This window comes from Eucyclogobius newberryi, unplaced genomic scaffold (genome assembly GCF_026437365.1).
Source record: "Eucyclogobius newberryi isolate DKJ021-1_F unplaced genomic scaffold, fEucNew1.0.hap1 SCAF_10, whole genome shotgun sequence".
NCBI lineage: Eukaryota > Metazoa > Chordata > Actinopteri > Gobiiformes > Gobiidae > Eucyclogobius > Eucyclogobius newberryi.
In genome coordinates, this window is record NW_027315724.1 from 6,297,722 (window position 1) to 6,323,903 (window position 26,182).

The 26,182-nt window shown below is 43.0% G+C and overlaps 1 protein-coding gene across 1 annotated transcript in view; it reads right to left on the reverse strand.

Annotated features, from left to right (window-relative positions):
* Positions 1 to 26,182, reverse strand: part of LOC140373668 (SR-related and CTD-associated factor 4-like) — a 39,916-nt gene that overhangs the window by 1,022 nt on the left and 12,712 nt on the right. The window contains exons 13-17 of the mRNA XM_072460286.1: positions 25,952 to 26,052; positions 24,003 to 24,116; positions 23,777 to 23,933; positions 23,480 to 23,577; positions 1,701 to 1,827 (exon numbers count right to left, since the gene is read on the reverse strand). Of these exons, the coding sequence (XP_072316387.1) occupies positions 1,701 to 1,827; positions 23,480 to 23,577; positions 23,777 to 23,933; positions 24,003 to 24,116; positions 25,952 to 26,052 (597 nt within the window). The remainder of the gene's footprint in view (positions 1 to 1,700; positions 1,828 to 23,479; positions 23,578 to 23,776; positions 23,934 to 24,002; positions 24,117 to 25,951; positions 26,053 to 26,182) is intronic.

Consider the following 26,182-nt stretch of genomic DNA (forward strand, 5'->3'; position numbering starts at 1 on the left):
AAGGTCTAAGGACAGGTCTAAGGACAGATCTAAGGAAAGGTCTAAGGACAGGTCTAAGGAAACGTCTAAGGACAGGTCTAAGGACAGATCTAAGGAAAGGTCTAAGGAAAGGTCTAAGGACAGGACAAAGGACAGGTCTAAAGACAGGTCTAAAGACAGGTCTAAGGACAGGTCTAAGGACAGGTCTAAGGAAAGGTCTAAGGACAGGACAAAGGACAGGTCTAAGGACAGGTCTAAAGACAGGTCTAAAGACAGGTCTAAGGACAGGACAAAGGACAGGTCTAAGGACAGGTCTAAAGACAGGTCTAAGGAAAGGTCTAAGGACAGGACAAAGGACAGGTCTAAGGACAGGTCTAAGGAAAGGTCTAAGGACAGGACAAAGGACAGGTCTAAGGACAGGTCTAAAGACAGGTCTAAGGACAGGACAAAGGACAGGTCTAAGGACAGGTCTAAGGAAAGGTCTAAGGACAGGACAAAGGACAGGTCTAAGGACAGGTCTAAAGACAGGTCTAAGGACAGGACAAAGGACAGGTCTAAGGACAGGTCTAAGGAAAGGTCTAAAGACAGGACAAAGGACAGGTCTAAGGACAGGTCTAAGGAAAGGTCTAAGGACAGGACAAAGGACAGGTCTAAGGACAGGTCTAAAGACAGGTCTAAGGACAGGACAAAGGACAGGTCTAAAGACAGGTCTAAGGAAAGGTCTAAGGACAGGACAAAGGACAGGTCTAAAGACAGGTCTAAGGAAAGGTCTAAGGACAGGACAAAGGACAGGTCTAAGGACAGGTCTAAAGACAGGTCTAAGGAAAGGACAAAGGACAGGACAAAGGACAGGACAAAGGACAGGTCTAAGGACAGGTCTAAGGACAGGACAAAGGACAGGTCTAAGGACAGGTCTAAGGAAAGGTCTAAGGACAGGACAAAGGACAGGTCTAAGGACAGGTCTAAAGACAGGTCTAAGGACAGGACAAAGGACAGGTCTAAAGACAGGTCTAAGGAAAGGTCTAAGGACAGGACAAAGGACAGGTCTAAGGACAGGTCTAAAGACAGGTCTAAGGACAGGACAAAGGACAGGTCTAAAGACAGGTCTAAGGACAGGACAAAGGACAGGTCTAAGGACAGGTCTAAAGACAGGTCTAAGGAAAAGTCTAAGGACAGGACAAAGGACAGGTCTAAAGACAGGTCTAAAGACAGGTCTAAGGAAAGGTCTAAGGACAGGACAAAGGACAGGTCTAAGGACAGGTCTAAAGACAGGTCTAAGGAAAGGACAAAGGACAGGACAAAGGACAGGACAAAGGACAGGTCTAAGGACAGGTCTAAGGACAGGACTAAAGACAGGACAAAGGACAGGACAAAGGACAGGACAAAGGACAGGACAAAGGACAGGTCTAAGGACAGGACTAAAGACAGGACAAAGGACAGACAAAGGACAGGTCTAAGGGGTTCAGAACAGTTTAGCACCAGTTTAGCCCTACTATAGTCCTAGTTTAGCCACAGTATGGTCCTAGTTTATCCCGTTTTGTCCCAGTATAGTCCTAGTTTAGTCCCACTTTAGTCCTAGTTTAGCCCCAGTTTAGTCCTAGTTTAGCCCCAGTTTAGTCCTAGTTTAGCCCCAGTTTAGTCCTAGTTTAGCCCCAGTGTAGCTGGTGGTACTTGGACCACTGGCCTGTATTCGAACGCTGCAGAGTGTGACAGACTCTTACTTGCAGTGCCGATAACAGCAGGGGCCTTCTCTAAGACGATGGGGGCCTCTGCTGAGACAGACGTGGGGGACAGGAGGCCTCGGTTGGGGGGGCTCGCCATGGGGGCTGCCTGCTGGTGCGGGGGCATCTGTAACACACAGACAACACCATGGTCAAGACAAATCTAAGACAATGGATGACGAGAAGAAAAATGGTTTCAATCAGGACAAAATAAGACCTCACTCATTCTGGTTTAGTTTTTTATTAACACTTTTCTGGGCTTAACAGAAAACAAAATGACACACACATTGATTGGGCTTCTATGTAATTCAAAAGAAGAAAAGAACACAATATAGTTAATATAGATAATTATAACTATATATGGCTCGTTTAAGGCCTTGCACATGTGTGGTCACTGAGCCACTGAGCCACAGCCTTACATTATGAAAACAGCGGCATTTCACCCAAATAGGCAGTGGAGTCTAAATTTAAAAAAAAATACAGGGGACTAATATATAAAGCAAATGATAATGTTAGAGAGCTTCCATTTGAACTTTGCACAGTCCATAAACAGAACTTTGGGCTGCAGCGCTTTCAGAGATGAGACGGGAGAAGAAACAAGTCCTTACGCACACGTGAACGTTAAGTCAGAAAAATTATAGGATTGTTGTGAACAACGATGACAACAATCACAACTGAGGTTTTCTCTAGTCTAGAGTGCATCATGCTCTGACATGCCCAGGGCGCATGTCAGAGTTTCCCTGAATGAACAGAATACTATGCTTTATTTAAATGACCATTACTGTGCAGTAAATGTACTCTGACCTCAATGACCCTTGTTTATGGTTATAACATGTGCTTAGGCACACAAAGGTTTTCTTAGTAAAAAGGCATGATATTATACTATGTCATACTAAAATAATAGTTCAAAGGACAGGTCAATAATAGGTCAAGTTCTGTCAAAAAGGTTACGAAAAATGTGTATATTTTTAAATGGTGAATAATACAGGATTTGATTATACAATTATTTTAGCAGTGCAATTCATCCATCCATTTTCTACCGCTTGGTCCCTTTTGGGGTCGCGGGTGACTGGAGCCTTAGGTGGGGTACACCCTGGACAGTGGGGCCAATTTAGAGTTACCAATTTTGCCTAACACATCATGTGTTTGGACGGTGGGAGGAAGCCAGAGAACCCGGAGAGAACCCACGGTAACACGGGGAGAACATGCAGACTCCACCCAGAGAGATTACCTTGCTGATCAGGTGCTGGAGGGAGATTTACCCAATAAACATTTGCCAATATCAATATTGTTTAATCTATAGCAAGGCCTAATACGGTAGTTTGATTAAGAAATACACTTTTCAACCAGATTTTTAGCTTCTTTGCTTCTCCATTTCCATTAGCCCTCACTACCAGTCTATTTAAAAAGACACACAGAAGACTATATCTATCAGGAAATGTGCATTTAACAAAGTGATATACATTTGAACACAAACAAGCATTCACTCAGGGCATCAGATTGACCTGGTGTAATCCGTGGAAGAGCTGATGAAGAGCAGATAAACGACCCCCGTGACACTGACACACCATTTCAAACAGAACTCAATACCTCAGCTAGAACAGTCATTTACACGCAGGCAGGAAAACCGAATAAGCCTAGTGATCGTCCAAAGTGCATTTAAACCCGGGCACGTGGATGAAGGTGCTGTGGATCAATCCCCCCAAACTACAGCTACAGCCCTTCCACCGCAGACACAGCATGTGTGTGGTTTTGTTTTTAAATAAGAGCAAAAACTACCAAAGCGTCAATGTGTTTATTTGCGCTGCGGAGAACAAACGTGAGCGATGCATGTCTGAAAGTCAAATACTCCACGTAAAAGAGATGTTGCTTATCTATGTATCCATTTGTTTCTTTTGTAGCTGTAAACTGGGACAAGACTGGTCTGACAGGTTTTGTGTAAAAGACAGTGAGAGAGGCAAAAGCTAACAGTGGCTCTTCACATGCACTAAATGTATGTGAATCTTAAAAGGTCCAGAAATCTATATTCATGACATGCAAATTCATAAAATCAGATGTGAGTGAACAGAGGAGCCATGATCAGTGAAATCCGATGGTATTGCAGTTTACATAGTCACATAATGATGATAATCTGAATTGGAGAGCACATAGACGTGGCCAGAGCTAATTTAACAACAAACAGGTCATCCTGATACTATCTTTGTAGCATTAAATATAATACTTATAGTGATGAAGTCATAACAACAGGGTTGATTATTGTATTAATTCTTCAGTTTATCAAGCATGTTTACAATAAATCAAATACATTTAGTGAGCACTACTTCATGCACCTTCCACTAAATGTACAAAGGACCAGAATGTTTGAATAATAAAATCTCAGATAAAGAGGTTGGATCTTGCCTCCTTGCATCCAAAACATATCTGTGGGCCAATATTTACTTAAAATGTTCTTTTTTACTTTTCATTTAGTGAAAGCAATTTGTTGTACAGCTGTGGTGAGAAACCGCAGAATATCAAAGATGAAAAAAGATTTGTCTGAACTTTATGTGTTGAGTGGGACCTGCTGCTCAGAACTACCGTATTTTCCGGACTATAAGTCGCACCAGCCAAAAAATGCATAATAGAGAAGAAAAAAAACATTTATAAGTTGCACTGGAGTATGAAATACGATTGCAAGTGTGAAAATAACAAATAATATTACTTATACCTATACTCCAGAGCGACTTATAAGTATATAAGTATAAATATAAGTAAAAGCCGCACCCCGGCCCAAAACTATGAAAAAAGGTGCGAGATGTGAAGAAAAATTTATGAAATTACAATTGTTTTAGGGATTTGAAAATTAGAATATTGAGTATATTGTCTAAATTAAAATGACAAAAGAGACAGCAAAAGAGACATACTGTAGAGGTCTAATTTACACTTTAAAATGTATGGTCCATACATGTTTTGTGCGATACTTGAACTTCAACCAAGACATTTACAGGCACATTTTAGCACATTACTGATGCAAAATACCATTGGATTATACAGTAGTTAAAGAAATTGGCAACAAATATTGAGGAATTAATGTTGGTGAGTATCACCCACACCGTGTGTTGTGAAAGTCTAAAGGAAAATGTGGGGAAATTCTCTGCAGTCGACAAACGTTTGTTTCAAAACGGTCTGTCCCCACACTGACCCCACCAGGACATTATAGAAAACAACCACAACTCAGCCTAACCTGTGACCTCTGTGTGACCTCTGTGTGACCCGTCCAAAGGTGGCATGTCTGTCAGCAGTTTACCGTGACCTTGCTTGTGTCTTCTATAGAAATGTGCATTTGACAGCTTCATGTTTTTCTAATGATAACTTCATTTGGTGGGACAGCATCTGTAGGGACTATCGTAGTTTAACATCAGTCACGTTAGTAGAGAAAATTTGAAAAGTAAAAGTTTAAAATTACAGGAAGTATAAGGAAATCTTATATATAAGATAAGATATTCCTTTATTGTCCCACATGGGGAAATTTCATTGGTGCAACGCAGGTAGATACAGAGGTAGATACAGAAGAACAGATCACTTATAGGAAGTCTGAAAAACACTCTCAGTAGAAGATCTCCTATAAATAAATACTCCCATAGACAAATAAATAAATACATAAATACCATAATACCATAAATGACACCATATTGTGTCATTTATATGGATTTTGGCCCTTATTTACAATAAGGTTGCTAGGTAACAGTTATGTCACATCTGCTGCTCATGTCCAACCAGGAACATCCACTTCACCATGTTTAACCTGTCAGGTGCACTTTAAGAAGGGCTTGTTTCTAAAAGCAGGTTACACACAGGCAATTCATCATATTCACCGAGAAATTAGTCTAATGAGGAAGTGAATCTAGACACGGCTGAACGCAGACACTCGTGGAGCGCGGACATGTGATATACGGGTCTGCACCTGCCGCACTTTCTTGGCCCGACCGGCCTCATGAGTCAAAAGACAATCCTGCATCACTATCGTGGAACATATTTCAGTGTAAATATCTCATATTACGACGCAACACTCTCTGGTTAAGTACGAAATCAGGAGCAGATGAACCAGATGTGAAGACACAGACACAGGTAAATCAGCTCAGAGTCATCAAGGACAGAGGGGACAGTAGGGACAGCTCAGACGTGAATGCTGTGTTTTATTACAATTCAGCTCATATTCACTGAGAAGTTTGTCTAATTAGTCCCACTGCGCAGGTTCACCGCGAGCCCCTCAGTTCAAAAGACAACTGGCGCATCAGTACAGCGTTTATGTGTAAATATTTCATGTTACAACGTGGGCACCTGCAGTTTATTGACTGGTGCGGCCCGTATATGGACAATTTCTATTTTCTTAGTTAATTTCGTGTGGGCGGATTTTATTCAAGAGCGCTGTAAAGCCCAAAAAGTAGGGCAACTGTGGCATTATTATTGCAAAGAAGAGGAACCATACTAATGTTTGTATGTGCCTTATCAGAAATTAAGGCATTTTAAAAAGGGACGATATGAAGCCTGCAGTTTTAATGTTTAAAAAGACTGCTACAATCTGTGTTTCCAGAACCTTAACCCAAGATAGAAACAAATCCAAGTGTTTGTCCTACTCATTATTTTTTTTTTTCCATTATTGTCATTTGGTCAAAACTAAAAGTGTTAAACATCCAAGCACAAAACAAAAGAGGAGATTTAGGATATTTGCTTTTTGACCAGGTGGAGGCAGAAGCCAAGGCTTATTCCGTCTCTCAAACTCTCACATTGGTGGACATTTGTCATTTTGTAGAAAACCAGACAATTCATCAACAAAAACTACATCACACTAGACAGGATGCTCACAAGTATCCTTCACAAGCGCTCCAAGTTTCACAACAACAAAATGTATTTTTATTCTGCTTTTAAACCGAAATAAAGTGGCTTTTTATTCAACTGTTCCAGAATATGACTCCTTTACTAGATAAACAATGTTCCCTCTGCGTGGTTCTCACATAAGCTCTGTCAAACATACACGCTCCCCTTAAATTATATTTACTTTCTCTCTGGGTAAACTTTGTCTTCAATGGTTTAAGGATTTGATTATATTTGACTAAATACATAAACTTAGCAGTATACAAGTCTACCAAATCCTAAAACTTTAAAAGATTAGATTGTATGACTCTAGACGCCTTGCCTTGGTTTGATCTGGCCGTGATTAGGCCTCCACGTCGTCCAAGTCATGATCAATGTCCCTTTCCTCCAGAAGCATGTGTCTATTGTAGCCTCCACTGCCTTGAACTGGTGAATTTACCCATAATCCACCATGGTAATTTTAGATTCAAAATATGAGTACATCTGTATGACGTTTGAATCAAGTTCAAAACGTACTTAACACAGTATAACAAAAACTATACTATTGTTAGAAGAACAAAAATAATTGGTAAAATAAATCTAAATTACATAGTAAGTCCCCCTTCCAAGAAAGACCCCAACACCACATTATGTGACCCCAACACCACAGTATGTGACCCCCAGAATATATATGACCATCACCCCCCCTACATTTGTGTTTATTGGTGTGACTGGTGCTGCTGCTCATTCCCTCTGCAGATCAAGTCTGGAGGAACATTTCAAAAGCAAAGAACAGCTTTGAGAAACAGCCCATGGCTCAAGTTCAGCTCCTTCTCCTCCAGAATCCCAGGCTCACTGAGCTGCAGAGGCTGAACTTCATGATCGGTGCAGGTGCCTGGCTTTATGTAGTGACCAGTCAGATCAGAGAGAGGACACAGAGGTTGAAAACACTGGAATTGGCCTCATGTGAGGCTCGCTCGGTTTCTGATTGGAGAGTCGTCTAAGGCAGTGGATCTCAAACTTTTTTCAGTACACGTAAAAAAACATTTGGCCCTCCGAGTACCACCAGATCTAAACGTCTAAAGCAGGACTAATCTATGGCAAGAGGTCTAAAATTGGACTAGACAATTGCTTCACTAGTTTAAACAAGGACAAAGTCAAAAGAGGCCATGAATGTGGATTACGATGACTTTTATCTTGCTGCAACTGCAGATGAGTAAATGTACCCCTGAAGGAGCCCCCATACCACCAGTGGTACAGATACCACCAGTGGTATAGGTACTGAAGTTTGAGAACCAAAGCACCAAATGACAACTTGTCCATCATGTCCAGTGTTTTTGTAATAAAGAGTAAATCACAAGTTATATTTGATTTAAACATGTTTGCCTTGTAATGGGCACACAGAGAGATCATGTTAATATTTAAAATCTAAATCTTATACAGCTTTAAACTTAGTTTACTTGAACAAGGACGAGCTTATTTTAACAGTTATGATAAATCAGTGTATGTAAATTCAGTCTAGCAGAGGCAAAACAGGGCTTATAATGCGATATCAATATGTTTAAAGTCTTTCCCCCGTAACCACATGTTTGTATCATATCAGCCCAACACAGCATTCATGCGGATGGACAACAATATACTGTATGTAGTTGACAAGTTTAATACAACAGGAAAGAGGAAGAGGGATTTATGGGTAATCGACCCAGTTGCACAAGCTCTCTGGGTTTCCACATTACCTCTTTCCACGTAGAGCTGGGTTTCGATTCAAATTTCAAGAATCGATTTAATTCCGATTTTTACGTTTCAAAATCGTTTTTTTTCCGATTTCTCAGATTCCATCCGATTCGCTCCGATTTCGATCTGATTTCCGATTCGATTTCGATTCGATCCGGGGGTTAATGTTATTAAAAAATGAAAAATGTATTTGAACCGTTTCCTTCACTTCATGACTGTGTAGAGAAGCAACATATTCAAACTAGTATTATATCAATATTAAACAGTAAATCTTACAAGTATTGGTAGTTACTGATGGAAGACTGATGAAAGGTTAAGGGTCAATCTACCTTCAAGAAAGATAATCCAGGAGTCCTGAATTATCTTTCTTGAAGGTAGATAAAAGTTCACTGAGGGAAATGTAGAAAATAATTCAAATTTTAAAAATAAATACAAATAATAATAATAAAAAAAAATCGATCTTTGGACGTACAAATCGATAATCGGTCATTAATATGCGAATCGATTAAAAATCGGAAAATCGATTATTTCAACCCAGCTCCATTTCCACGGTTAACAAATTGCTCGTGCCCCCGCAGCATTTTCAGGGGGTCAAATGCAGATGACTCATTTTCAGGGGGTCAAATGCAGATGACTCATTTTCAGGGGGTCAAATGCAGATGACTCATTTTCAGGGGGTCAAATGCAGATGACTCATTTTCAGGGGGTCAAATGCAGATGACTCATTTTCAGGGGGTCAAATGCAGATGACACATTTTCAGGGGGTCAAATGCAGATGACTCATTTTCAGGGGGTCAAATGCAGATGACACATTTTCAGGGGGTCAAATGCAGATGACACATTTTCAGGGGGTCAAATGCAATGACACATTTTCAGGGGGTCAAATGCAGATGACACATTTTCAGGGGGTCAAATGCAGATGACACATTTTCCTACAGAGACAATCAAATGTGTACTGTACCCAAATGTCTAAACCAGGCATTAGAAGGTTCTACTGTACATATGAAAAGATACATTTTAAAGCCGTATTACAGTGATAACTCAAGTCACATAAAAAGTATAATAATGTAGTGTGCATTGCAGCAACAACTTAAAGGTGCACTGCGTAACATTTCTGATGGCAGGTAACACCAGCTCGTCTCCATGGAGAGATTGTAGTTTTGACCGAAATGTTCCATAGTATAAAATGTTTACCCACTTACTGTGGAGTGGGGTCACCACCAGCTCGTCTCCATGGAGATGGGTAATTTCAAAGTAATAAGTGGAACAATCAAGACAAGCAGGTGGCATACTCTCCACCAGAAAGGTTACGCAGTGCATCTTTAAGGAAAATGTGTAAACAGTGCCAACTAAATACATAAATGTCCTCTGAAGAATGTCTGTATCATGTGGAATTGACCGTTTACAGCCTTTCAACATACGATTCGGTTTAACATTCAATGTAGGCTAAATTAGAGGTTAGGCTAAAGTGGGGTACTTAACGCATAAAAGTGAAAGTAAATGCCCTGTGCCACTATTATTGAGCCACATAGTTGTGTCTTCATTAGTGTTTGATTGCAATTCTTTCTTTCATCCACAGAAATGAACAAAAATGAACACGTTACATTTTAAATGACAGATATAATACTTTCTACTCCCCTACATTAAAAAAGGGGTCAAAGTAAATGCTCACAGACTCACAAACAGCTTTAATAGACACGATATGAAAGATCAGTCTGTTTGCTGTTCAGGGACTGCTATAAATGAACCCAGCAGTTTTTGACAAATAACCCATAGGTTGGCAATGACTGTTCTAATACATGATTTAGGATGATATTTATGTGTTCTTATTATTTTAGATGCAGTCATCTTTCACCCCCCATATTTAAAAGACCTCGTGAAACAAAAGTACTTTTCAATTCTACATTACTTTAACTAAAATAATAATTTGATCAGGTGCATTTATACTTTTAATCAAGGAACGAAATGCAGTAGTTTAGTTAGTGACAATTCTGATCAGAGACGTCGTTTAGGTTAAAAGCAACTGGATTTGAGGCTCATGTGAGGCTCATCTGCTTTCTGATCGTCTGTGGTCTAAAACACCCAATTATTCCAACAGCATGTCTGGTGGTTCTGTAATTGAGAATAAATCAGCATAACAATCGTTATCAAAGCTTTATTTGATCTGAAATGTTTTATCTTGTATTTGGGGACTCATGTTTTATCTTACATACGGTTCCTAAATTATTATTTATGTGGGTCTAAATAGGCTGTGACAGCATGTAAAACAACAGGAGATACTTTTAGACTTTACTTTTAAAATGTTTTAAAAGAGAAATACAATGGACAGTTAAACACGGACAGAGGGCTTGATACACACTTGGGAATTCACGCCAAAACTAAATTCGTGCCAAAACACCAAACATATTCAATGTGACGTATTATCTTAACATTGTAGAAAAAGATTCAGTTGTAGTCATCTGGACACTAAAAAACAGTGTCCGGATGACTACAACTGAATTGGTTTCTATGATGAAAAAACTCCAGGAAAAATGAGGATTACACCAAATTATCTTTACACGTGATTACGGCGTTAGTTAGATTGTGACCGATCATGCTAATTGCTCTAAATGTTGTTGTCTGTTGTAACAAGGATGTCCTTCCTGCCAAGTAAAGCAAATATATTTTTCATACATTGATCCTGATAATTAAATTGTTAATTAGCTATTTTTAACTATTCATATTACAAATGAGTTCAAATGTTTAACACACTTTTAAAGGATCTTTTGGCCCGAAAGGACAAGTGTTGAATGGAGATGAGGGAAATTTCAACAAATCAGCAATCAATGTGAGCCACTCAGTTATTTCTATACAATTGAAGACTAAAATATGAACAGTTGAAGAATTGTACTAATTGATCATTTTCCACAAAGAGACAATACATTGTGAAATTGTCATTTTCATTTAATTGTAGTAAATTGTGTAGTACTACATAGAATGTATTATGACATATTCTTTGTTACATAAGCATTTCCCTTGGGCCAAAGCCCGCAAACAGCTCCTTTATCACTAACCTTTTGCTACTGAGTGGAGAGGGAGACAAAAGAAGTGTGGAGAGAACTGAAGACAACTAAACTCAAGAACAATGCTTACACCTCCTGAGAGCGCTGAGTGTTTCCATCGCTCGTCACTGTATCTCAGACAGGCCATTTAGCCATGTGACTGGCTTTCAGTAAACCCATCCAAGGCTTACACCCACAGGTTGAAGAGGCACCACGTAATATTGAGGAGAATCTTCTATTTATAAACGTTAAAGGAATGATATACATATCTATTTTAGTTTTTGGTCTGAAGCAGTATAGTACTGTATATTGCACTGAAGCACAAGCTTGTAGATCCAGGTCATGTGATGTCCAGCGGCCAAAGAGAACCCTTTGCGAACCCTCTGAAGTGCTCCAGTGAGTAGGCGTGTCCTCCATGGCCCGGGACTCCCTGTATGATAATGAGGGATCCACCCATACCAATGTCATGCCTCCTACTTTTAAACTGTCCCAGGAGCCTGTAATGGCTGTAATGGTTGAACATCTACTTGAGAATCAGTAGAGTCCAGGTCCAGAGAAAACTGTTGAAACACTGGGTACTAAAGAAAGTTATCCACACTGTAGTGGAAATTAAAACGATTCTCGGAAAATAAGACTACTCTAAACTATTGTTTTACTTTGTCTCAAAAGTGAATGTTTAATCCTGTTGTTCAATCAGAAATAAACTGTCCCTCGTGTGGACAGTCACTCTCATGCAGAGCCCATTCGTCCACACGTCCGTCTGCTCCTGCATTGCTCTCCTCCCCACCAAGGGGTTCACGTTCATTTTATAGTTTACAGGTCGGTCAGGTGGTCACCTGACCCACTTCGAAAGAAACATTTACATTTCTTTACAGGCAGGTACAGGAAGAGAGGCACATGGTGCAGGTACAAGGAAACAAAAGATACAAAGGCCCAAGGAAAGAGACAGTAGATAACATTTGCATTAAATCAATTCTTTGAAAAACAGTGCCCTAGTGTGAAACCAAAACTGGGCCTGGCCTGGTGTCCCAGACATGTAAGTATCAGTTCTAATCCAATAGAAGGTTCCAGGAGAGACCAGGCACTGAGGATAATCTAGGTCTATAATGTCACAAAGCAAAAGGGCCAAATTATATTTTTCCATAACAGACTTTCAGATGACCAGTTTCATAACTGCGTGGTCACTCTTTTTTGTGATATGTCTGTTGGTGAGTCAATAGTAGTAAATAATTTTTTTAAAAGTTGAGAAAGACAGAATGTTATACAGCAGGTGGCATGATAATAAACAAAAGCAAACATATGCAAAAACATGTTCTAGATAGATAATCTAGAAGTGTCTAGAGAAATGCATTTGTGTGAAGTTCCTCTGAGCCTCAATCTGAGAACTCTGAGACTGCATCAGTCAGATCAAAGTCACATGTGCAGCCCTTCCCCCACTTGCCTCTCCTCCTACTGTGCTTGCACTCACACACCTGCCCCTCCCTCACCCGTGCACGCACACCTGCCCCTCCCTCACTCACCTGTGCCTGCCCCTCCCTCACCTGTGCCTGCACTCACACACCTGCCCCTCCCTCACCCGTGCACGCACACCTGCCCCTCCCTCACTCACCTGTGCCTGCCCCTCCCTCACCTGTGCCTGCACTCGCACACCTGCCCCTCTCTCTTGTGCCTGCCCCTCCCTCACCCGTGCCTGCTCTCACACACCTGCCCCTCCCTCAATCACCTGTGCCTGCACTCGCATACCTGCCCCTCACTCACTTGTGCATGCCCCTCCCTCACCCGTGCCTGCACTCACACGCATGCCCCTCCCTCACCCGTGCCTGCACTCACACACCTGCCCCTCCCTCACCTGTGCCTGCCCCTCACTCACCTGTGCCTGCCCCTCACTCACCTGTGCCTGCCCCTCACTCACCTGTGCCTGCCCCTCACTCACCTGTGCCTGCCCCTCACTCACTTGTGCCTGCCCCTCCCTCACCCGTGCCTGCACTCACACACCTGCCCCTCACTCACTTGTGCCTGCCCCTCCCTCACCCATGCCTGCCCCTCCCTCACCCGTGCCCGCACACCTGCCCCTCCCTCGCCCGTGCCTGCACTCACGTGCCTGCCCCTCCCTCACCCGTACCTGCACTCACACACCTGCCCCTCCGTCACCCGTGCCTGCCCCTCCGTCACCCGTGCCTGCCCCTCCGTCACCCGTGCCTGCCCCTCCGTCACCCGTGCCTGCCCCTCCGTCACCCGTGCCTGCCCCTCCGTCACCCGTGCCTGCCCCTCACTCACCCGTGCCTGCCCCTCACTCACCCGTGCCTGCCCCTCACTCACCCGTGCCTGCCCCTCACTCACCTGCCTCTCCCTCACCCGTGCCTGCCAATCCCTCACCCGTGCCTGCACTCACACGCATACCCCTCCCTCACCCGTGCCTGCACTCACACGCATGCCCCTCCCTCACCCGTGCTTGCACTCACACGCATGCCCCTCCCTCACCCGTGCCTGCACTCACACGTATGCCCCTCCCTCACCCGTGCCTGCACTCACACACATGCCCCTCTCTCACCCGTGCTTGCACTCACACGCATGCCCCTCCCTCACCCGTGCCTGCACTCACACGTATGCCCCTCCCTCACCCGTGCCTGCACTCACACACATGCCCCTCTCTCACCCGTGCCTGCACTCACACACATGCCCCTCCCTCACCCGTGCCTGCACACACGCATGCCCCTCCCTCACCCGTGCCTGCACTCACACGCATGCCCCTCCCTCACCCGTGCCACACGCATGCCCCTCCCTCACCCGTGCCTGCACTCACACGCATGCCCCTCCCTCACCCGTGCCGCACTCACACGCATGCCCCTCCCTCACCCATACCTGCACTCACACACCTGCCCCTCAGTCACCTTTGCCTGCCCCTCCCTAACCCGTGCCTGCACTCACACCTGCCCCTCCCTCACCTGCTGCACCTGACTGCTCCTCATCAACATGAACAGAGACTAAATAGTACAATGCAAACTGATGTATAATAGCACTGTATTAAGAGAGAATGAATGGGGCAAGATGCAAGATTTTGGGCAACAACCATTATCCCTCAGCATTGGAGATGGGTCGTGGCTGGATCTTCCAACATGACAATGACCCCAAAGCACACAGCCAGGATAGCCAAGGAGTGAGAAGCATATCAAGATTCTGGAGTGACTTAACCAGTCTCCAGACCAAAATCCAATAGAAAATCTTTTGAGGGCCCTGAAACATTACTGATCTGGAGAATATCGGCGTGGACCAAAATCCCTGCTGCAGTGTGCGCAAAACTGGTCAAGAACTACAGAAAACCTTTGACCTCTGTAATTGTAAACAAAGTCTTCTATACCAAATATTAACATTGATTTTCTCATGTGTTCAACTTCTTAGTTGACATAAAAGCAATTATCTAATTTTATTTTTGGCGTTGTTTTAGATCCGGTCTCTCACAGTGGAAATGCACCTAAAATGAAACTTTCAAAAACAGGGTGTTCAAAAACTTATTTTCCTCACTGTAAATGCATTCTACAGCAAGTCATCATCTGATGCAAGAAGAAAACACTGCCTTTTGATTTGGCTTGATTATTTAAACAAGTTCGCTGAACATCAGATCAAGGATTCGCCGATTAAGATCACATGACATTTTCGAGTTCCACTGAATCAGTACAGAACTTGAGTAAAAGACTTTCAGGAACTTTGCTTCTGGCTTATGAAACAAAGCTCAAATACTTTTAAAGTTAAATTATAATTTTTTTTATTGACTTTTGATTAATTAAAAGCACTTTTAAAAGACTATCCTCATAAGCAGTACTCTTGTTTCAAAAGATTTTATTCCATATTGTGTATTTTATTATTCTTTTTTGAATCCTTTTTAATTAGCAATTGTGTTTTTGTGTCAACAGTACGCTCATGTAAATGAAAGCTTGCTCTCAAGGGCCTTCCCCGTTCAAATTAAAGGTTTGTGGCATATGGTGATGTCGAAAAATGCACAAAAAGTATGATTTTTTTGTGTTCAAAAGTAAAGTTATAATATATATATATATATATATATATATATATATATATATATATGTTTTTAGCTTCAAATCCATATGTATTTTATACAGAAAGTAGAGGTGGAATCACTGATTTCCTCATTTAATTTGATGAAATCAGATGAGGTTAATGACAAACAGCCAAATCAACCAGCATCAACCAGTTTGATGTAAAAAATATTTTTGTATATGTATTTGGTGACATAAAAAAAATAAATGATTATGAAAGTAAATTAATGGTCCTTAGATGTGACCAATACACATTCAAGAATTGAACAAACAACTTGTCACTATTTATATGTAGAACATTTGGCAAAGGATAAGCTTTGAATATTTTTTTTTTTTTTTACAAAACTTTACCTTACAGATTTTTTATTCTCCAAATTCATAAGCAATTCACAAGTACTCACTGTCCACTCACCAGTCTCTGCTCCTCATTCAACATAATCCATGACAGCAGCCCATGATCAAGACAAAGAAAAGCAGTGGCTTGTTTGATCATTTGTAACGGACTTCATTAAAGTAAGGTGATTTAGTTGTCTGATTGAATCCTTAATATTGTATGCAAATAAGTCCTACTACTGCACTTACTAAAAGTCAGATGTTTAAGGTTTAGACACAAATCAAATATGGCACTGTGGTCATAGCAAATACCAATTCACACTAAATATTTTTGACTGACATCCTCCGAATATCACTTAAAAACAGGAAGCTGAAACCCATGAATAAGTTTCAAAACAAATGTAAATGAAACGTTGAAAAGGAACAAAAAAAAAAAAAAAAAAAAAAAAAAAAAAAAAAAAATCACATTTAAAATGATTGAAAGCATACCAATGCATTTCTCACGGGTAGAACTACTGCAGACAGAGCAAATACAGATCAAATCTTCTGCATAGAAAACTAATGATAATGTATTGATGTTGGCCTTGTACACAGGCCAGTGTCAGGCTGCACTCAGCAACGCTTCAGAGCCTTTACCACGAGCAGAATGTGCAGGACACTGGGCTCATTCTAGTTCAGAGCAGGTCCAGAGTTGTCCCACCGGTCAGACACACTGTGTTCATCCTTTCTCGCATGTTACGCTTTCACTATTCGAGATTAACTCCACAGTATTATCATCAGTAATATGCATACTCTTTAGCAATGAGTTGACTAGCAAATGAAAGAAAGTGGTGTTACCGTCTATGGGGCTCTTTGTGGTTCAGCCACTGCGCAGGCGAAGAGTCACTCACCTGTGTGAGGCTTCAGGTTGATTGTGGCTCAAACAAGGATTAGTTCATTGTTGTTACTGTTCCTCTGCTTCAAATCATTCTTCTTTAGAAATGACTGAAACGAGACCACTCAGGCTGCATTACAAACCCTTCACTGCAGGTGACGTTTAGATCAAATATATTCTACCTATATGGAATATTATCCTTTAGAGCTGCCCAAGAGTGTCTAGATTTCCAAATTGGGGCTGGTAATATGTTAAAAAAGTAGAATGCATTGAGTAAGTGGAAACAACATAAGACAGTCACCTTTTTCTATTAGTAAAAAAAACCTTTGTGTCTAATACATTGCAAAACCTTGTGCATGCTTCTTAAGGTATGCAATATAAGTCTATGCAGACCAAGGACATTGTAATAAAGCAGTTTCTGACTAACATTTTATGAAATAAATACATTTAAACATGTTACTCTTAGGCAGTGTCCTCCAGAAGAAACCATGTGAAATAGTAGAGCATTCCAACAGTTAGAGATCCCAGAGTAATGCTGTGTACGTACAAGCCAATATATAGGCTAAATGTAGCAATGTTGTTGTTTTTTTGTGCTATGCATTTCGTATCAGAAACCATAAAGCTGCGGCGCTCCACTGCTTTCAGTTATAGTGCCTGGACAGGGGAGGGCAGCACTGTACATTGAAGTACTGGATCTGCCAAATTCTACAACATAATCAAATATTAGTAATAGTAGTAGTAGCAATGGACATTTGTGTGGGCCATGTGGACCACGACAAAGCTGGTGTTAGCATCAGTAATGTCAATAGCAGCTTTGGTGCAGATTGGTGTAAACAAAAGGGAGGAACCATGTATTAAAAACATTCATGTACATTTTTACTTCAAATGAAATTCAATAACGTTTAGAAACCTGATGCATCAATTAAAATTTACTCAGGGTTAAGTATTGCCCTTTATAATATTATAATAATTGGGGTACAACATGAATCGTCCTTTATGTTTCGCAATATGTATGGTTTCATGACAAAAGCATATAGACCCAGCCCGATAGTTAAGCATTAGACTTCAAACAAGAAATCAACAGATTCAATTTGATTTATGAAACGGATACGGTCACATGTTCATACATACTTAATTATGCTCATTCACACATTTCCACACATTTCTCATTATCTACTTATATATAAAAAACAAGTGACATCAAACTATTGTTGAATCTAAACTCTATGAAGCACACACATCATATTTAGCTGAACTCATTCACAATCTTTGCCCGTTACCTTGGTGTCCCACAGGGCTCTTTTCCCTCTGGTCTTTGGCTCCAGAAATGTTCAGATGAAAACTGTGCCCATCGACCGCATTCCTGTCGTCTCTCTCGTAGATGGAAAAGTCCCAATTTTCTGTCTCGTCCGTTTACATTTCCGCTCTCAACAAATATGATTCAATTAAGTTAGGATTCGAAGTTAGACCTTTTAAGACCTCTGGGCTTTTGGAAATATTCCAGGTTTAAAAGATCCAAACGTTTACAGAGTGGACCCAGCTGCAGACACTGCAGGCGCCTAAATGGCACCACCTGTGCTCATATGGACAATTAAACAGTCTTCAGTCTTACTTTGCTGGCTTACCTTGCTTGTCCTTATAAGAAATCAGCCTCCAACAAGCCTAAAAGCTCTGCATTGTACTTTTAAAGGATTTAGATATGTTCTAAGTTTGATCAAAAACAGAGCTGCAGATGAGCATTTTTGGTTTTCTAATATTCAGATTGAAAGACATTTTATATTGTTAAAATTACATTCCATGATGCTACCTGTTTGCCACTTATGAAATGTTGGCCAGAACACACTTTAAAAAATAAGAAGAGCCAACAGTTTAAAAATGACTTTATATTTCAAATTGCTCTGAAGCTCAAATAAACCTGTGTTTTAGATTTAAAAGTGCATCACTTTCTCCACCCAGCAGCTCTTACATGGCTCATGTGTGCATGACACATGGAGTTTAGAATGATTTCAAATGTACTGTATATTGGAAATCACAGGGTCCCTCGCGATTCAATACACGGCTCACGATACGATATCACAATAATGTGATATATGTGATAATCCATAAATCGCTCATAATATTCTATGATATATCACTATTTTTAAACCCAAAACATTTTAACATTTTTCTTTGTTAAACCACGACCTTCATAAGCTCAAAATGAAATACTCCCATTTTAATCATCAAAACAGTCAAAATGTCCATTGTTTGCGTTAATAAGCTTCCTTTCTTTAAACACGCAACACAATTGTAGCACAGTCAAAACATTATTCGGGAAATTATACTCATGGCGATATATCGACTCAGCAGCCCATGACATTGATATTCCATCACCAAATTTACCATACTTTCCGGGCCATACAGCGCTCCTGAATAAAAGCCGCGCACACGAAATGTACAAAGCAGCACCTGACAAACCGCAGGTGCCCACGTTTTAACATGAGATATGGACACACGATGGTTGTCTTTGAACCGGGGGTCTTGTGGTCCGCTGTGCCGCGGGACTAATTAGACTATTTTCTCAGTGAACATGAGTTGGATTGTAATAAAACACAGAGCATTTTGAAGCTTAAAATATAGAGAACACATTGTTTCCCCTGGACAGTGCTTCGACTGACATCTTCTGCTACAGAGTGCCCCCTGGTGGCCGTTTGCCAGTAAAAATCTAAATGAGACACCGTTGTAATAACCTCAGGGTTAAAAGCATGGGAAAAAAGTAGCGGCTTAAGGTCCGAAAAGTACGGTAGTATCACCATATATCAATATTTCCATATTTTGACACACCCCGGTATACGGTATATTCAAATTATTTCTGCAAACCTGTGCTCATTCCTTCACATGTGCTCTTCTGTCCCACATCACACACTGCTCGGCGGGAGGAGCCTTCAGGACACACAGGACTGGTGTGGAGACCGGTGCACAAACTCACCTCTGCAGCAGCTAGAATCTGTCCAGGCGCTCGCTACGATCCCTCCTGGCTCTTTCCGCTTTGCTTTACGGTCTGTGTAGCGCTATCAGGTCCCGTTTTTAAAAATCCACTGCAAATGTTAGGAGTGAGCAATGTCACTTTTCCCCTGATAAACAACTGAACGTTTTCCGTAGTGCTTTCAACATAAAAACGTCAGCATTTACCACCAGCAGAAAGGACCTTATTGTGGCCATGCACAAACTCTGTGCAAACAACATAGAATGACAGCTCGGCTGAAGAGAGAAAAATCAAGTTTTTTTCAGAGGCAACTCTGGCAGCAGTAAACTTGTAACCATGGAGACGCATGGTTACACTATGGTACAATTACACCATAGTTGCAGATTTTGCGGAAAAACTGAGTGAATCCCCCAAAATCAAACGGAATACAGGGTTCAGATTAAGGATTTTCACTTGTATAGCGGCGCTGCTAAACAATCCGTTCATTTTTTCAAATTTGTATAGCAATTTGATAATTGCATAGCAAACCACGAAAGTGACTAACAATCAATATTTTCCATTCATGTAACAAGATTATTTATTTCAAAAATATTTGTAAACATTCTATTTAAAAAAAAACCTTTGTTGTTGAACAAATTAATTAACACCAAGTTAGATTAACTTATTTACAACTTTCTTCCATATCATCATCAATCAGATGACTATTTGCAGAGTCTCATTTACATATTAATTTACATATGTGTTAAGCTTCTGATGGAAAAATAAAGGTTGCTGTGGTGTTTCCATCATGGTCTATTTATTGTGTTATTCAAATTGTACCGCTCTATTTGACGTTCCATTCCAGCTATAAAACGTTTCCATTTTTCGTTTTGCTATTTGATGACGGTCCCCAAGTACTTCGTCTCGGCTCCGGCTGCACATTTGATGAAGGTCCCTAAGCACTCGTCTCGGCTCCGGCTGCGCATTCGGATCAGTGTAATTCGCTGCGCCCAAAATACGCATCTGATTTTTAAAACGAGGTTGCAGTCACTTGGCAGTGTAACTGAGTATTTTGGCTGTGTATGATCTGTAAAGACTTTTGCCTTTAGGAGTTATTGACCTCGGACGTCTGAATCTGTGACGCCAACTTTACCGCACGTGGCTCCTCCCACTTTCAGACTCACGCTCTGAGACAGCAGCGGGACTCGTCATGTCAACACAGCGTCCTACATGTGTCAGGCCGTTATTGATGATCGATTGACGAGTGATCAGTACTTTTAGGCGCTTTGATTATACAATTGAACACACATTTTTGTATCGCAAAAGCTGCGATACAAAAGCGCTTTTTTCTGACGAACGCATCGCATTTGAGAGAAATTGCGTCGCATTTTGCGATGCAATACCGCTTATTCTGAACCCTGGACTATAAAGTTCTGTTTACGCTTGACGAGTCTGCGACGTCCGCGAGGGTCCGTACGGCGAAATGTCTTCATTTTTGCCGATACGCCCCACCACACAGCGTCCATGAAATGAGTAGGATTTCCTTGCATGCAAATACTATATATTGGCAAATATTGCCAATGTTGTCTCTGCTGCACTTTGTGCGTCTCGATTCAGAGCAAAATTTATTTGTGAAAAGAATAAACCAAGCTGAAAAATGACTGACAGCGGAGAGCAAAGTGTCAGCTCATCACATGAATATAGATTCATTAAAAGGTCAAATGGGTAGAAATATTTTTGGGGAAAATAAACTACACATAACCCCTTTCAAAACTGTAAACAATACAGAATCTTAAATGTAAATCAGAAACAACATGCTAAACGCAGCATTGGTCACACATCACAGTGTTAACTTTTTCACAGCACCAGTTTTATTGCACATCATAACTTCCACAGAAGGGCAGAGTCAAAAGAAAAAGCGATTCAAATTGTCGCATGCATCACCAGTGAACAAAACATATCAGCAAAGGAGCTTGTCCAAGTTTGAATAATTACTCAAAATATGACAACCTATTCCACTAAATCAACTCTAACCTTCAAAGCTGATTTTCCCAACTGCAAGTACACTGCCTAGAAACATGCCCGTTTTTGTTTTGTTACCACTAATGCCTCTGAGGACATAGAAACCCATAGTCTTCCATTTTGGGTTGAACTTTTCATTAAAGGTCCCATATCATGCAACATTGACTTTTCAGAGTGCTATTGGTGCCTCATATATGTGCCAAAAGTGGTTTTCTGATTGATTCCTGCCGTCTTAAGGTGGAGAACAGTCTCTCTCCTTCTCCTCGGATGAGCTGACGGACGGGGCCTAATCACCAGGATGAGTCAGCCAGGTGAATGCTATAGCACGCTTCCCTGTTTCAGCCCCTCCTCTAGGAAGCACTCTGTACCTGTAACCCCCCCCCACACCCCTGCCCCCACGCTCGAGAGGAACCGCGGCTATTTACAGGCACAGTTAGCTTCAAACGCTTCTTCTTTTGTTCCAACGCTGCTGTTGACATGTGCCGCTGTGTCATGCGCTGTGTAGCAGCGCACGTCTAGGGCTCTGTTTACATTCCCATTGTCTCCACGCCGAGACTACATCACGGGTTGGGCCGGGGCGGCAGAGCGCTCTTTGCGAGGGTGGGGGCGAATCTCAAACTAAGCCGTCTGCATTTCCGGGTTTGTGAGCAGGGTCCAAAGTATGGGTGATATTTTATGATAACTATTATGATATGAGTGTTGCACAACACGTATTATCATCAAATATACCCTTAGAGTAGACTACGAAACGGTAAAAACAGCATGATATGGGATCTTAAAATAACAAAACCTGTAACTTCAGAGTTCTGTTGATTTGAGTCTGTTCTGTTACTCTGAGCATTTGGTCTGTTTGAAACATTTCTACGAGCATGAGTCGCCATGTTTGTTTCACCTGTCTGCCATTATAATGCCATTATAACTTTTCCTCCTAAACAATCAGTTTATACAATTTTCCCCCGTGGAACTTTAGTGTGAATGGTTTAAAGGAGAAGAGACTGTGATGATGGTCTGATCAGACACAGAGTCTGAGGAGGCACGGACTGGAGAGACTTTAGTCTGAGAAATCATCTAAATAAAATAAATAAATAAAGAATAACCATACTAGTGTAACTATATCTGAACATATAGCTAAATAAACCAGAGCCAGAATCAAAAGTGTTTCCTTTTTTTCATGAATGTGTTCCAACTGGTTCTATAGTTTAAATCAAAAATGCAAACGTTTGGGGCCTGACCGGTATATTGCAATATTCACTGCGGACAATCTTTTGGAATCAGGATTAAAAGACATCTTATTTGTGAAGCGTTGTGATCTGAGGTGGCCTGTTTGAGCAGTGAGTGTTGTAATTGTGTCCATTTTGAGGCTTTGTTTAATTCCTTGACTTTAGTTAGCGCTTAGCTGGTGAAATGCTAACACAACAACGTAAACAAGGCTTACAACATTGTCTCTGCTCCCTCATTGGTTACTGTAAAGTGACAGCAGCTGTATTAGTGTTTACTGGACTCACTGACATGTAAATGAGTCGCGAAAAGAAGCGTCAGAATTAATGCATATGAATTAATGCGATGCACACGCATTAGTTCGGCTCATCGCAGACTCATGAATTCACTTCAATAGAGACAAACGGGCAGAAGCGGGTGGCTTCAGTCAAACTTAAAAATGTATAATTGACAGGTCTGCATCAATTTGGAATCGTTTTATTAGAATTGATAATGCATCTACAAAACTATTCCCCACCCCTAGCGCTGATGCACACCATCTTAAACTCATAGCATCAAGAGGATTTTGCCCTTTCCTACCAGAAAAGAGACCTCCAAATGTATAATACAACACAAGGAAGACTAACAATGCTTATTCAAACATGAAAAGCTCCAGAACTCATATGAAACACTGGCAGTTTCGCAGTGAAGAACACTGGAGAGCAGAGGTGCAAAAAGAGCATAATTACCTGAACTAAACCCGAGGCTGCTCCTTCGGTCACTGGGCTGTCTACAGCTGCTCCGGCCGGCCTCTGTTTGTTGAAAAACTCCTCTGAAATTCCCCACTCTGTAAAAAGGAACATCATTTGAACTTCAAATAGACAGGTTCAGGAAAAAATATAAGAATTAATCATCAACATTTTAAAATAATAATGTATTAATATCAATAACTAATAACAATAACAGACTATGTTTCCAGGGAACTTGAAGCCCTTAAATAACACGAGCCTGGTCTCCAGAGAGGCCGCTGTGAGGGTGAGGTTTACCTGGGTTCACAGTGTCTGCATCAATCATGCCTCCTTCTCTGTAGCTCTCCAGCTCCTCCACTTTGACCTTGTTCCACGGGATGTAGGTGACGCCGTGCTCGACGTCCCAGAACTTTTTATGTGCCGATTTAATACCTTTGTTCAGAGCCCAAGCAATCTGCAAACAACAAGAGCCAGTTTCTTGAAGGCGCACAAGGCGGTCAGGGAAAAGTGAAACAATAAATACCTTAAATGGTTTTTGATTGACTCGGAATGGTCCTCGACTGAGCTTGTTCAAGGCTGTGTTGGCATCTTGTCTATGGATCATGACAATGTAAGCACAGCCTCTTGGTGGAATCATCTATTTAATAAAGAAAGCAACAACAACAACAACTATGTTAGCAACATATTATGTAGCGCCTAAAATTTATATACAATGATCCCTCGCAATAACGTGGTTCACTTTTCGCGGTCTCGCTGCTTCGCGGATTTGCATCATGCATTGTGTTCTACATTCTGATTGGCTAAACATTCTCTACGCGTCTTCTCTACCTGTGTGTCAATAACGTTATGGATTAATATGTACACGTACGCAAAACCGCTTGCCAAATTGAAGTTTGCGAGGCCGGTGAGAGCAGCGCGCGCGTGAGAGGCCGGTGAGAGCGGCGCGCGCGTGAGAGGCCGGTGAGAGCGGCGCGCGCGTGAGAGGCCGGTGAGAGCGGCGCGCGTGAGAGCGGCGCGCGCGTGAGAGGCCGGTGAGAGCGGCGCGCGCGTGAGAGGCCGGTGAGAGCGGCGCGCGTGAGAGGCCGGTGAGAGCGCGTGTGTGAGAGGCCGGTGAGAGCGGCGCGCGTGAGAGGCCGGTGAGAGCGGCGCGCGTGAGAGGCCGGTGAGAGTGCGAGTGTGAGAGGCCGGTGAGAGCGCGTGTGTGAGAGGCCGGTGAGAGCGCGCGTGTGAGCTGCGGGCGTGAGAGGCCGGTGAGAGCGCGCGCGTGAGAGGCCGGTGAGAGCGCGCGCGTGAGAGGCCGGTGAGAGCGCGCGTGTGAGAGGCCGGTGAGAGCGGCGCGCGTGAGAGGCCGGTGAGAGCGCGCGCGTGAGAGGCCGGTGAGAGCGCGCGTGTGAGAGGCCGGTGAGAGCGGCGCGCGTGAGAGGCCGGTGAGAGCGCGCGTGTGAGAGGCCGGTGAGAGCGCGCGTGTGAGAGGCCGGTGAGAGCGGCGCGCGTGAGAGGCCGGTGAGAGCGGCGCGTGTGAGCTGCGGGAGAAGCCGGTGAGAGCGGCGCGCGTGAGAGGCCGGTGAGAGCGGCGCGCGTGAGAGGCCGGTGAGAGCGCGTGTGTGAGAGGCCGGTGAGAGCGTGCGTGTGAGAGGCCGGTGAGAGCGCGTGTGTGAGAGGCCGGTGAGAGCGCGCGTGTGAGCTGCGGGCGTGAGAGGCCGGTGAGAGCGCGCGCGTGAGAGGCCGGTGAGAGCGCGCGCGTGAGAGGCCGGTGAGAGCGCGCGCGTGAGAGGCCGGTGAGAGCGCGCGTGTGAGAGGCCGGTGAGAGCGGCGCGCGTGAGAGGCCGGTGAGAGCGCGCGTGTGAGAGGCCGGTGAGAGCGGCGCGCGTGAGAGGCCGGTGAGAGCGGCGCGTGTGAGCTGCGGGAGAAGCCGGTGAGAGCGGCGCGCGTGAGAGGCCGGTGAGAGCGGCGCGCGTGAGAGGCCGGTGAGAGCGCGTGTGTGAGAGGCCGGTGAGAGCGTGCGTGTGAGAGGCCGGTGAGAGCGCGCGTGTGAGCTGCGGGCGTGAGAGGCCGGTGAGAGCGCGCGCGTGAGAGGCCGGTGAGAGCGCGCGTGTGAGAGGCCGGTGAGAGCGCGCATGTGAGCTGCGGGACACGCCGGTGAGAGCGGCGCGCGCGTGAGAGGCCGGTGAGAGCGTCGCGCGTGAGAGGCCGGTGAGAGCGTCGCGCGTGAGAGGCCGGTGAGAGCGCGCGTGTGAGCTGCGGGAGAGGCCGGTGAGAGCGGCGCCGCGCGGGAGAGGCCGGTGAGAGCGCACGTGTGAGCTTCAATGTTTTATGGAGTATTTCATTGTATAATAACTGTAAAAAAAATAAAGGTTTCTACTTCGCGGCTTTCGACTCCCGCGGGTTCTTCTTGGAACGTAACCCCCGCGATAAACGAGGGATCACTGTATACACATTACATTTACAGTATGTATATTTACATATACTTACATTTACAGACTCGATCTGACCAAACTCTTCCAGGAGCAACAATATATCAGTCTGCTGAGTCTTTTTGTCCAGCTGACCCACCCAGAGTGTAGTGCTGCAAACTATTCACAAAAACAAAAACAATGTTATTTCAGGTCAACAGCAGCAACACTCTCAAAACTAAATGCTAAACATTATTTAAACTGTCTGGGCTGTACGCTTCAATCACCCTAACCCTTTAGACAAGTCCAG